We start from the raw sequence: 14,451 nt of genomic DNA, 5'->3' as shown, positions 1-14,451 counted from the left end.
AACGTTTTTGTACATTTGTAAGTGAATGAGTGAGATAAAGATTGATAAAGACAAATGAAACTCCATCTAAAGACTTCAATATCTTGAAAAAACATCATCGTTGGGGGTAGGCAGATGTTGATGTATAGTTTTGTAGTGATTCGTGATTTGTTGATGTTGAAGATGTGTGTTTTCAGAGTGGATGGAGTTCAGTCCGTATGAGATCGGGATGCCAAAGTATGCAACGTTTATGCAGCCACAGTTGTTCGGAAGCAAGTTTTTTATGGGTCAGCTTGTAAAGCAATACCCAGAACCCCCGCTGCACTTTCTACAAGGTGGGTGACTGGTTTAGCACTGATTTTCATTTTCTATTTAATTTAATGTTAGCAATTTTGTATAAAAACTACATACTTTTTCAGCTACACATGCAAAACCATGTATATATTTTTTAATTTTAAAGTATGAGTCTAAATAAAAACAACATCTTGCAACAATGTATTTTTGTGGCAAACAGTTTCTTTTGTTTTCAACAGTTCGAGGCAAAAGTATGTTTTTCAAGCAATTATATTTTTCCAATAAAATCATTCATTTCTTGGAAATTGAATGACATGAACATTTCAAGTATTAAGCCATTAACAGACTACCACAGACAGAAAAGCACTATATTTTTTGCTTATCCTGCATTACACCTTAATGCATTCACTGCTTACCTTGCGACAAAAAAACGGGACAACCGGCGATGGTCAAAACAAATTACTTTATGTGTGTACAGCTACGTATTCCTGTGGGTTAATGAAGTTAATCTTTAATTACCTGACATTGTTAACTGACAATGTCATTGAGCGATCAGGATGTTAGATCTAAAAAAGTAGTTAGATACAAATCTCATGCAACAGCTTGACTCAGTAATTATTTTGTCCTTTTAGGAAAAGAAATTAAATTGAGACAAATTTAAATTAGTATTATCTCTGTTTGTTTGTTCCATAAATGAAGGCCCAGAAAGTATGTTATATGACATCTTCCCAAGACAAGAGAGTAAACTGACTAGTTGCCTCCCTTGCCGAACTAGGCTGGAATTACTGGGCTCGATCGTAGCGCCACCAGTGGCTATTACGAGTTATGTCCCTTCTATGCCTCTCCTATGGACCAAACAGATTCCACCTCTTGTATCACTTGCATTTGCTTCAAACAAAATGACAGCGCCCAGTCAAGACGATCTGATTGATAATCAAGATCTATATTGTGATAAAACAGGTGCATCAAATCACGTGAGCACCTTTATTAAAAACACGAAAAGATTAGGAAAATATCTGTGGACAACAAGTTGGCAGTGCACATGTTTTACAAATCCTGCATGACAGTTCACAAACCGGATTTCGATTTCGTTGCGTGATTTTGATTGGACTATGCAGAGACTCATTAGTCCAGCCAAAATGTAACTCCATATAATACCAGCCTAGTTTGGCAAGGGTTGAAACTGGATTTTTGTAGTCAGTTAACTCCGTTGCCTCGGGAAGATTGTTATATGAGTATTGATAAGCATATCCAAACCGAGGCTCTGCATTTCGCGCATTTGCAAAAATCCTAAATTGCTGAAGGAGAGTGGCTCGATCAATCACAGCTGCACGTCACACTTCAACAAAGACTCTTCACGATCATAATTGACAAGCGTTCAAAGAATATTTACAATACTCGAGACATTTCATTCCCCACTACAGCATCACCACAGCAGATAGCCAAATATCTTCAGTACTTGAGAAGTTCAAAGGCTGAGAGATTCTACACTTTCAACCTGTCATCCTAAAAGCTTTCACTAATGCAGGATTACTGCCTCCAAAGGCATCCAACCCGTATGATACAAGGGCAGTGGCGTCCACCATGGCTCTGCATAGCAACTGTTCCTTAACCATTATGGAAGGTTTTGGAGATTGGACACAGTGTCATACTATCTGAGAGACATCTCGGTTTTGGATGTTCAGGGTCGGCACCAGCTTGAACCCCTTGTACTGGCTCAACAACTGGTTGCAGCCCGTCAGTTCTGATGAGGAAGGCATCCTCATTGATACTAGACCATCCGGCTGGATCATGTTGTCGTGTCTTGTACATAATGAAGTTTGTTAGACTTGTTTGTTTATTTGTTCGGTTAGTCAGATTAACCAGACTTGAACATCCAATGGAGGATGATATTCTTCCGTAGAGACTTCTAGTTTCAAGGCTTGGGTATCCGTGCCCCTCCTTCCAACAGTGGATGACTGCAAAGAGTGAGATGGGACAAAGTAAAAAAAAAATTATTTTATTATAAATTGTATATTTATTTACTTATCCTATCTCACACGGAAAACTCCCACCCAATCCACCTCGCATTACAGTTACGCAAGCCCGTTAACACTCTAGGAAAGAGAAAGAGAAAGAGTCCTTGCTTTACAACAGATAGTGGTGATAGTGGTGACCATGGTCTGGGATGTGTTTTGATGAGGTGTTTTTGAAGCTTGGAAATGGGTTCAAAGATCGTTTCCATTCAAGGATTGGACTGAAAAGCAGAAATGTGAGATGGGATAAGTATATGCATATACAATTTATTATCAAATTTGACAATTCGCATATGTGGTATTTGTTTATGTAACACCTGTGGATTGTCTCCCCTGCAGGTATCTGGGGCAGTGCCTTCTGTATTCAGTTCAAGCGTCTCCTGCAAGATGACAAGCAGGTGGATGCAGTGGAACTCATGAGGCGGGAGAGGGAGGAGCTGGGTAAGAGTTGTCTCCCTTTATTGTACTCTCTACACATTACAACTTCAGGACGGTAATTGTTAGGCTCATTACAAAACAGATTCAAAGTTCACTAAGACCCTTGAAGATACGGGGTAGAATAGGTCTTCAGCAACCCATGCTTGACATAAAAGGTGACTATGCTTGTTGTAAGAGGCAACTAATGGGATCGGGTGGTCAGGCTCGCTGACTTGGTTGAAGCATGTCATTGTATCCCAGTTGCGTTAATCGATGCACATTTCAATCACTAGATTGTCTGGTCCACACTTTATTATTTTCAAACCGCCGTCATAGAGCTGGAATATTGCTAAGTACCGCGTTAAACAACAAACAAACAAACAAAACAAAGGTGATTAAACAGTGTTAGCAGTGAAAGTTTAGGCTTTTGTTATGAACAGTGTAGTAGTAGTAGTAGTAGTTGTGGTAGTAGTGAGTGAGTTGGGTTTGACGCCGCTTAGTAGTAGTAGTAGTAGTAGTTGTTAGATTTTGTGTGAATTTGGACCAAAAATGAAGTCTATTTGCATTCATCACATCACTCAGTCTCAACGCCCAAAGATCTGAAGACCTCCCATTACAGGTCAGAACCACAACTTGCAAACTTTCAAATAAAATGACTAACAAGAAGTTGACGTTAGCCAATTAGACAGCAGCTTGCTCAAGCTTTTCGGCAAGAGCTTCAGACTGGCGAATCAGTTTCGAATCAGACGATGCTTTGAAAAATATTGATTCAAAATTTCACAAATGAACCAAAGAAAATTCTGAAAGGTCTTATAGATGGTGTGCAAGTCTCGTGGAAGCAAGAGATAGATGATGATATTGCTTGTTGTTTGGAATATCTGTTTTAACCTTTTCAAGGTAGCAGCATGATTAGGAAATACATTCTTACTGTCACTGGTAAGCGACACTCTTGATTGGTCGGATGAAAGATGTTCTCATGTGACCAGTAATGGGATGTCCTCAGATCTTTTTTTAGCTGAAGCACACACTTGTATGTTAGGAATAAATGTACACTGTCTATTATTTCACCAATAGGCATTTGACTCTGTTGGAGAAGGGTTATGTTTAATTTATGGTCTCTAGAACAAGACTACCGGTATGCATTTTATCAGTTGTTTATAAAGTTAACATTTCTTTTGCTTCGTTTTTGGTTGGTTCTTATTGTTAATTCCATAAATTGATCAGATAGGCTAATAAATATGCATTTAAAGTAAGAAAAAGAAAAGTGTATTATTTGGTTTTATACGTCCCACCAACGGTTGCAGAAAAGGAACTCCAGCAAGATATTGACGACCAGTCAGATGAGGACAGTGACACGAGTGATCCAGAGGCCGAGATGGACCCACCAGCTAAGTCAAACACAAAGACCAACAAGAAGCCTCTTAGGAAACCCTCTCTACGCAAAACAAAATCAGGCGAGAAGAGTCAGAAATCATTCTGGTCGGGGATGTTGGAGAGCTTGTTTGACTCAGCGTTGTTCCAGTCCATCGAGGGTCGGGCGGCCATGGTTCACAACTTCATGAGAGGGCTGTCCCTGTCCAATGTCTACCCATATTCCCCGTTTGATGCATCCACTGCCGAGCACTCCAAAGGTCAGTGTGATACCATAAAGGAGTCCATGACAGAACGAGTTTCCTTGTAGCCTGGTCCATGCTTGCATCAACCAAGTCAGCAAGCCTGACCACCCGATCCCGGGTAGAATAGGTCTTCAGCAACCCATGCTTGCCGTAAAAGGCGACTAACGGGATTGGGTGGTCAGTCTCGCTGACTTGGTTGATGCATGTCATCGATCCCAATTGCATAGATCGATGCTCATGATTTTAATCACTGGATTGTCTGGTCCAGAATTGATTATTTACAGACCACCGTCATATAGCTGGAATATTGCTGAGTGCGGCATTAAACAACAAACCAACCAACCATGACAGAACTAGGTTCCTTGTAGCCTGGTCCATGCTTGCATCAACCAAGTCAGCAAGCCTGACCACCCGATCCCATTAGTCACCTCTTACAACAAGCATTGGTTGCTGAAGACCAATTCTAACCCCGATCTTCACAAGTTCAGAATATCAAATTGTCTGCCTGAAGTGTACATGCTGTTACAAGTAGGCCCATTACACTATGTCCTTGTACCCACGGCTGGCAATATTACAGACCTATGCACATACACTGATTCTCAAAGTCTCTGGTATTTTTCTCCACAGACCAGTTCGATGGTATTTTTGAGATGTATCCAACCCACATCAAGAAGTTGTACGTTGTTGATGGGGGGCTGACATTCAACTCCCCATTCCCCCCGATGTTGCGACCTCAGAGAGGGGTGGATCTCCTGCTGTCATTCGACTTCAGTGCCAGACCCAGCGACACCACGCCACCATTCAAGGTACACCCACCTGGCCATATGGCAACCTCGATTACCTGGTGTACTTCCATTCTAGAATAAAAATTCCATGATCCCATTTTCCATCCAAGTTTCATTTCAGAAGTTGCATCACCTTCTCCATCAGGCTTATCACTATCTTAGCACAGGATTTCTCTCTCTCTCATGGTTCTTTCAATATGGTTCAAATGAAGCTTTTGTTGCTAGGGCTGGGACGACTCCAAATTTAATACCTGGGCACCCTCTGTACACCAGCCTTCACAATTACATTCATCGACTACATTTTTCACATTTACCATGTTTACTTGGCAGGAACTGCTGCTGGCAGAGAAATGGGCACGGCTGAATCAAGTCCCATTCCCCCCGATCGACCCGTCAGTGGTGGACCGGGAGGGGCTGAAGGAGTGCTATTTGTTCAAGGACCCCAAGGACCCCCACTGCCCAGTGGTGCTGCACTTCTGTCTCGTTAACATCACCTTCAGGGATGAAAAGATGCCAGGTAGGTCGTCAACATCACCTTCAGTGATGAAAAGATGGCAGGTAGGCCGTTAACACCAGACAGGTCGTTAACATCACCTTCAGGGATGAAAGGATGCCAGGTAGGTCGTGTACATCACCTTCAGGGATGAAAAGGTGCCAGGTAGGTCGTTAACATCACCTTCAGGGATGAAAAGGTGCCAGGTAGGTCGTTAACATCACCTTCAGGGTTGAAAAGGTGCCAGGTAGGTCGTTAAAATCACCTTCAGGGTTGAAAAGGTGCCAGGTAGGTCGTTAACATCACCTTCAGGGATGAAAAGGTGCCAGGTAGGTCATTAACATCACCTTCAGGGATGAAAAGGTGCCAGGTAGGTCATTAACATCACCTTCAGGGATGAAAAGGTGCCAGGTAGGTCGTTAACATCACCTTCAGGGATGAAAGGGTGCCAGGTAGGTCTTTGACATCACCTTCAGGGATGAAAAGGTGCCAGGTAGGTCGTTAACATCACCTTCAGTGATGAGATGCCAGGTAGGTCGCTAACATCACCTTCAGGGATGAAAAGGTGCCAGGTAGGTCGCTAACATCACCTTCAGGAATGAAAAGATGCCAGGTAGGTTGTTAACATCACCTTCAGGAATGAAATGATACTAGGTAGGTCGTTAACGTCACCTTCAGGAATGAAAAGATGCCAGACAGGTCGTTTACATTACCTTCAGGGATGAGATGCCAGGTAGGTCATTTACATCACCTTCAGTGATGAGATGCCAGGTAGGACGTTAACATCACCTTCAGTGATGAGATGCCAGGTAGGTCGCTAACATCACCTTCAGTGATGAGATGCCAGGTCCCTAACATCCCCTTCAGTGATGAGATGCCAGGTCGCTAACATCACCTTCAGTGATGAGATGCCAGGTAGGTCGCTAACATCACCTTCAGTGATGAGATGCCAGGTCGCTAACATCACCTTCAGTGCTGAGATGCCAGGTAGGTCGCTAATATCACCTTCAGTGATGAGATGCCAGGTCGCTAACATCACCTTCAGTGATGAGATGCCAGGTAGGTCATTAACATCACCTTCAGTGATGAGATGCCAGGTCGCTAACATCACCTTCAGTGATGAGATGCCAGGTAGGTCGCTAACATCACCTTCAGTGATGAGATGCCAGGTCGCTAGCATCACCTTCAGTGATGAGATGCCAGGTCGCTAACATCACCTTCAGTGATGAGATGCCAGGTAGGTCATTAACATCACCTTCAGTGATGAGATGCCAGGTCGTTAACATCACCTTCAGTGATGAGATGCCAGGTAGGTCGCTAGCATCACCTTTAGTGATGAGATGCCAGGTAGGTTGTTAACATCACCTTCAAGGTTGGGGAATCTTAAAATCCCTTATTTTTATATTCAGAGGAATTACAACATTGTATCCATTACATTAATGCCTCTTACTTTGTATTGGTCCTGTTATCAGTGAAATATAAGTAACCTCTACAAAGCATCAACATATGTTAATATTAACTATATGTTGACATGATTAACATGAATAGGAGACATGAAGCTGAATATCGCCCTCAGAGCAGGTAATTCCTATGTTCTTCATATTGATTTGATTTTCTCCTCCAGGAATTCCTCGAGAAACAGAGGAGGAGAAAGACTTTGCTGACTTTGACCTGTTCGATGACCCTGAACGACCTTACTCGACATTCAATTTCAAGTATACAAACAAATCATTTGACCGTCTTACGAAGCTTACAGAATTCAACACCCTGATGTACAAGGATCTGATTCTGGAGCAGGTCAAGCACTGCATCAAAGTGAGGCGGAGACATAGCATCCGTCGACCAATCAAATTGAAGGACATTAAGAAACTTGGTCTGAAGGACAAACATAAGGTTGAGAAGCTGGAGGCATTTATTCGGTCTCTGGATCAAGAAGAACCACCGATATGTTGAGGGGGATGTAGTTATAGCCATCTTTTCTCGTTCTTGGCAATAGATTTTATACAAGGATCAGATTGTATTTAAGCTGATAGCTGCTGACAAACTAGTATCAGTAATGTAATAAAGGCAATCCAGGCCTCTACAGGCACATTGATTTACCAAAAACAGAGGTTTGCGGCCGCATTTACTAAGATGAGAGTTATCTCCCTTTAGTTTCTGCATTTACCAAGACAGGAGTTATCTCCCTATTGTGGCTGCATGTTTTGGAGCCGTGGTATATTTTGTAATTTGTTTTGCCTTTTTTAAAGACCCTGCCTTGCAGAGTCTTGATTTGAGAGCAGAAAAATATATGATGACATTTCTATTTAATTATAAAACATTCCTCATTAAGATCGAAGAGCGCCAACTAACAATGACTTACTCATGTGAATGTGTATGCTCCTGTTTACACTGGAGTTAAGCCTTAGGGATTAGTTTGTCTCCATCCAAAATGTGTTGTATGGATAAACAGGATGAATCAGGCTGTCCCTCTCTGACTGCAATGTATGGATAAATGAGGTGCATCTGACAACCCCTGTGTAATTGTGTTGTATGGATAAGCAAGATGAATCAGGTTTCCCCTCTCTAATTGTGTTGTATGGATAAATGAGGTACATCTGACAACCCAAGTGTGTAATTGTGTGAAATGGATAAACAAAATTAATTCGGCTTCTCCTGTCTAATAGTGTTGTATGGATAAATGAAGTATATCTGGCAACTCCAATGTAATTGTGTTGTATAGATAAACACAATAAATCAGGCTTCCCCTGTCTAATTATGTTGTATGGATAAAAAACATGATTAAGGCTGGCACAGGTTGGGGACCATATTAAATCTGAAAAATATCTTTGGGGATACTAGGTGCAACTTTGGTTTAGTAAATGGAGTACCAGGACATGATTGGAATTCAGCATCAATATATATTTTTTCTTATTACTGTTTTGGGCGGTCGGGTAGCCCAGTGGTTAAAGCGTTCGCTCGTCACGCCGAAGATCCGGGTTGGAATCTCGACATGGGTACAATGTGTGAAGCCCATTTCTGGTGTCCCCCGCCGTGATATTGCTGGAATATTGCTAAAAGCGGTCTAAAACCAAACTAACTCACTCACTCACTCACTCACTCTTATTACTGTTGTTAATGTCATAATATGTCAGGAAGTTCTTATAAAGGCAGTGAGTTTACTTGTCTCTTTTTGTGCATGAGAATCGAAGGGTTTTCATCCTCTACATGGGATGTTTCACTGATAGATTAAGTGGTTCACTCGTCGCACTGAAGACCCGGGCTAGATTCCCCATGGGTACAATGTGTGAACTCCATTTCTGGTGTTCCTGCTGTGATATTGCTGGAATATTGCTGGAATATTGCTAAAAGCAGTGTAAAACCTTACTCACTCTTGCACTCATACTTCCTCCTAATGTCTTTAAGGGGTGTTTCACAACTGAAGTGATGTTCAAAGCGGTGTCAGACCAAACTCGATTCCTCACTCACTCACAATTTTGAAACAAATACCCTCCAGTTACTCTCACTGCATGTTCTGGTGCATTGATGAACACTGCCACAGGCTTATTTGCAATTCACGTGACCAGACTTTTTTCTTGTTTGTGAACAAACACACATTATCTGACATCAGAACAGACGAATGCATGCCTTTCTGTGCGCTTTCCATATTGTTTTGCATAATTATATAGATATACTACTACAACTGCGATAGTGAGGTGCATGACAATATATCTCTATACATCCAAGTAACGCTAGCTCTCCTTAGGGCTTCGATGACAGCATGGAGAATGATACAACCAATTTAAACGAAGGATGATTACACAGGAAATAGTTTTTAACGTTTAGGATTTTCGCAATCAAAGTTAACCATTCATGACATGTTTATCAACATGGGTAGACTTGTAAAAAAAGAAACAGCTGAAAAACATTTGCAATCTGTTGAATAGACTGTGTAGTGAGTGAGTGAGATTGGTTTTACGCCTTTTTTAGCAATATTCCAGCAATATCACGCAGGGGACACCAGAAATGGGCTTCACACATTGTACCCATGTCGGGAATTGAACCCGGGTCTTCCGCGTGACGAGTTAACGTTTTAACCACTAGGCTACCTGGCCGCCCCGAATAGACTCTGTAAGATGTGACAAGTTGACGAGCTGTGTGTGGCAGAGGTACTAGGCTGGCCGCATGGAACAGGGTAGGAGACTGATCTCACGGCTGTATCCCCAGCTGCCAGCTGTGTCGTGAAACCAACAGTAAGAAATCATCAAGACATAATTTGTTTCTTTCTAATGTTTCTTCTTTTTTGAATATCTATGTAAAAGTCACCTATCAAGGTAGTATTTGGGTATCACGAGCTTCCTGTATATATGAATCTTGACTATGATACCTGATGCATGACCAGCCTTGTCATTCAAGCCACTGAAAGGGTTAATTCTTTTTATACATCGCCATGGATATAGGCATTCCAGACCCTACATTCTATACTCACCACCAAAATAAACGACCCGTGAAGATCCAGGGTAGAATAGGTCTTCAGCAACCCATGCTCGCTGTAAAAGGAGACTATACAGGTCATAAGAGGCGACTAACAGGATCGGGTGGTCAGGCTCACTGACTTGGTTGATGCATGTCATCAATCCCAATTGCGTGGATCGATGCTCATGACATCAATCACTGGATTGTCAGGTCCTGACTCAATTATTTTACAGACCGCCGGAATAGCTGGAATATTGCTGAGTGTGGCGTTAAACAATAAACCAAAATAAAAAAGGACCATAGAGACACAGAGAAGTATGTACGTAAAGAAAGGATGCTTCCAATGGGTACCAATTAATGACAACTTACGATCATCAGTCAAGTGTTACCACACAGTGTATTTTTTCTTATCACAATATGCATGTGATTTCCAAACTTCACACTTATCCTGCACGAGACAAATAGTGCATCTTGAGTCATGAATCTATGAAGTCACATGTGATGTGTTCATGAGCGTCAGTTCACACAACATACCAGTATGTTCGTTTGTGCATCGATCCAATCTTATATTGCTTGAATATGAGTAAGTTTTCAAATATTAAGCAACATGTATGGTATTCACGTTTGTTTTGGTAGTGTGTATATATATGTATCGCTTCTCTTGGCTGCTCTTATATTCCTTCAATGGAACCATGTTTATGACATCAGATATTGGTACTCTCATATATGATGCTTGTCCAGCAACTGTTGTAAACATTGTAAAACTGTTATATGTATGAACATTTTTCATTTACTATTGATTTCATCACACATAGTTCAGTCTCATTAAAATCAGATCTTAATTCTTGCTACTGCGAAACAGTGATCTGAGAACGTCCCATCACGGGTCAAGTCAGAACCAGTCTCATTAAAATCAGATCTTAGTTCTCGCTACCGCTAAACAAAGATCTGAGGACATCCCATTATGGGTCACGTCAGACCGACCTTGCTCGAACTTCGACAGACCAATGGAATAACCAATCAGAAGGCAGCTTTCTAGTGCTTTACGGCACTAATTTAAAAAAACAACATTCTGGAATAGCTAATAGATGGTTTTAGATTGCATGGATTCAGTCGTTAAACCCGTAACTATCGTTCGGAATACCCCATGTTAAAGTTTTCGAGGCTGCATGATTAGAAATCACATTCCGACTTTAAATTTCATAATCTGGTAAGCGATGCTCTGGTCGGATGAAAGGTCGTTTTGATGTGACCCCTAATTGGATGTCTGATTTTAATGACCTTTCATCTGACCAATCGGAACATCTCAGATCAGAAAAATGACAGTCGGAATGAATGTGTGTTCTAACCATGCAACCTTGAAAACGTTAACAAGGGGTATTTTGAACTACACTTAGGGGCTGTACAATTAAATCATCATCCGTATGTCGCTTCTATCAGGTTAAAACAGATGAAACTTCGCATAGCCTGTGGGAAGTACTGCGATACAATCTAGTTTGTTTATTAGAGAATGTTCTTTTGTTCAGTTTTCAGATCTTGAATCAAGAACTTTATCAAAATATTTTTTAAAGCAAAGCCTGGAATGGAAGTCACCAGTTTGAAACTCGTGCCATATAGCTCGAGAGAACTACGGTATTTTCTAATAACTAATGTCGACCTTTTGTTGGTGGCGCACGGTTGGCAAAGTCATCTAAGGCGCTGCAATTCACTGTGCAGAGTTGCCAGAAACCTATAATTGTGGGTTCGAATCTCGGTTTGCCCTGATTATGTTTCTAGTTTTGTCAGCACCATACCCATGCTGGTAACCTGCATCACTTTGGGCTATCCTCGCACATTAAGCTGACACGCCTCGATATAACTGTAATACTGTTAAAAGCGGCATTAAACCCAACTCACTCACTCTTGTTAGTCATTTCATTTGTCAGTTTAAGTTTGCGAAAGGTCATACTGACGTGACCAGTAATAAGATGTCCTCAGATCTTTGTTTCGTGGTAGCGAGAACAAAGATCTGATTTTGATGAGATTGTACATTGTACATGTATAACATGATCACTTGTGTTTCTATGGTTACCGTAGACCTTATTGAATGTAATATATATCAGACACATGTATTTCATCTGCTTCGGAAACAGTGTCCATGTTGATTTTTACCAATTTTACATTTTTCTACTAGATGTTGTATATACTAGTATAAGTTTTGACTGCTCAGGGCTTAATGTAAATGATTGGTTGTAGCACTGCCCCAGATAAGGATTTATGTTTATTCTTACCTGGAATCCGCACAGGAAGTGACGAGGATGTAGATTGTTGTGTGTTTGTGAGTTGCCACAAGTGCCTTGGTAGAAGTCGATAAGTAATATACTACTAAAAATAAGTTGAGAACCACTCTATTCTCATGACAGATTAACTATAGTGATATACAAGAATCAGGTGGTCCTAAACCTTTTTTTGAGTAGTATAGATGACAACCTGTGGTGTAGCATCTGATTATTACCGAATAATAGACAATGTCCCAATTAAAGGATGAAGAATATATGTACAAAGGGAAACCTCAGTATGCTCCCCTTCAGTCTGGACCCGAGCTGTCTGTCCAGGAGATTCTGTTGGGGGTAGATGTTTGTATACAGTGTTTAGGGGCTGACCATTTGACATTCTGGAGGGGAGGGGGCTGGGATTTTGTATCGAGATTAGATTTGTTTTTGGCTGCAGCAACAAAACCTGATATTTTTTTATTTAAGACTATGAGCCTGAATAATTTTTTAAAGAAAAATACCTTGCAACAATGTTATTATTGTGGCAGGCAATTTATTTTTTCCCCCATCAGTCTGAAGCATAATTATCATTTTTCAGGACGTTTCAGGGACAATTTATTCCCCCCCCCCCCCCCCTTATCAAATGATTGGTTCCTTATTCTTATCAAGACACTTGTTAAAATGGATTAATTCCAGGGAAACTGTACAGATAAACAAGGTTTTACTGTATTCATTTCACAATCATCAGACATACATTCCAATTGGCATTGCTGGACGTTACATATGGTCACTTGACGTCAGGAAGTAGTTGGTCATGTGATGGCATGGATTAGGTACATGTCATGGATTGGTCATGTGACGTCATGGATTAATCAGGTAATGTCAGAAAGTAGTCATGTGTTGCCTTTGAAGGATAACCTCAAATGATACAGAACATACATACTTGAATCTATTTATACCATGTTCTTTTCCTGTAGGCTGACGTCCATCTTCCGGAGGCAAGAGAGATAACTGACTTTAAAAGTCCAGTTTCCACCCTTGCCAAACTCGGCTGGAATTCCTGGGCTCGATCGTAGCGCCACCAGTGGCTATTATGAGTTATGTCCTTTCTATGCCTCTCCAATTGACCAATCAGACTCAACCTCTTGTATCACTTGCATTTGCTTCAAACAAAACGGTGGCGCCCAGTCAAGAAGATCTGATTGATAATCAAGATCTATATTGTGATAAAACGAGTCTTACATCGCAAAGTGCATCAAATCACGTGAGCACCTTGATTAAAAGCATGAAAAGATTTAGAAAATATCTGTTGACGAGTTAGCGGTGCACATGCTTTGCAAATCCTGCAGTCGACCGAAATCTGCATGACACTTTACAAACCAGATTTTCCATAATACCAGCCTAGTTCGGCAAGGGTGGAAACTGGACTTTTATAGTCAGTTAACTCACTTGCCTCGGGAAGATGGTAACACAAGTTTTGCCCTGACAAACAGGTACCTCTGTGATTCTCTACAACATTGTGATCCGTTTTGATTAAATGTGCTTTACTCATAGTCATCATGTATACATGTAGTTATTAAGTTTCCTGTGATATGATTGTATGGTTCCATTTCTATAGAATGCAATTATATATGTTTATGTTCATCTACCATGCGACAAAAATGATCAAATAAAATTACTTTCTTCACAGCTTGTGCTAAGATGTCTGTAGCTTCGACAACTATTTATTGAAAACTTGTTAATTTTTCATAGATTTTCAAATTTTCCATGACCACCGATCCTATGGTTTTGAAATTATGACCTGTAAACAAGGTAATACAAGAGTGTAACATATATCATATATTTTAGTGAATGTGACTACATATTTTCATAGCATGACAAATATAATTTGAATGATTAATTTCCAGATTCTGAGTATAGGTGAGGTTGGTGTGAGTGAGACGTTTTCCAGACAGGTGCATGCTTACAGGTGCTTGGTCAATTACTTGTCATCCAAACGTGATTTAAGTACTGTATTGAGAAATATCATTATGAATAAACTTTCCATTGATGGGTCAAACAATTTGTTTTTCTTTACAGGAATGTGCCGTTACTTTGTCCGTTTCAAAAGTAACAGTCAACCTTGTTGTAACAATTGATGTTGGA

At 40.8% G+C, this 14,451-nt stretch overlaps 1 protein-coding gene across 2 annotated transcripts in view; it reads left to right on the top strand.

Annotated features, from left to right (window-relative positions):
* LOC139459553 (cytosolic phospholipase A2-like) overlaps window positions 1-9,596 on the top strand; it is a 36,846-nt gene extending 27,250 nt beyond the window's left edge. Inside the window, exons 6-12 of one of the 2 annotated variants that reach the window (XR_011652695.1) lie at window positions 177-314; window positions 2,628-2,729; window positions 4,010-4,336; window positions 4,949-5,127; window positions 5,437-5,623; window positions 7,224-8,901; window positions 9,141-9,596. Coding sequence is in view for 1 of the 2 variants with exons in the window: in XM_071241095.1 (XP_071097196.1) it covers window positions 177-314; window positions 2,628-2,729; window positions 4,010-4,336; window positions 4,949-5,127; window positions 5,437-5,623; window positions 7,224-7,552 (1,262 nt within the window). In the remaining variant the exon portion in view is untranslated. Of the gene's footprint in view, window positions 1-176; window positions 315-2,627; window positions 2,730-4,009; window positions 4,337-4,948; window positions 5,128-5,436; window positions 5,624-7,223 lie in introns of both variants that reach the window. The other variant, XM_071241095.1, reaches the window with a different exon arrangement.
* Window positions 9,597-14,451: the final 4,855 nt, after the last annotated feature.

Source organism: Haliotis cracherodii, unplaced genomic scaffold, assembly GCF_022045235.1.
Source record: "Haliotis cracherodii isolate W230 unplaced genomic scaffold, xgHalCrac1.p SCAF_13, whole genome shotgun sequence".
In the NCBI taxonomy this organism is placed as follows: Eukaryota; Metazoa; Mollusca; class Gastropoda; order Lepetellida; family Haliotidae; genus Haliotis; species Haliotis cracherodii.
Note: the sequence above shows the minus strand (reverse complement) of the source record. Positions and strands in the feature narration are given on the sequence as shown.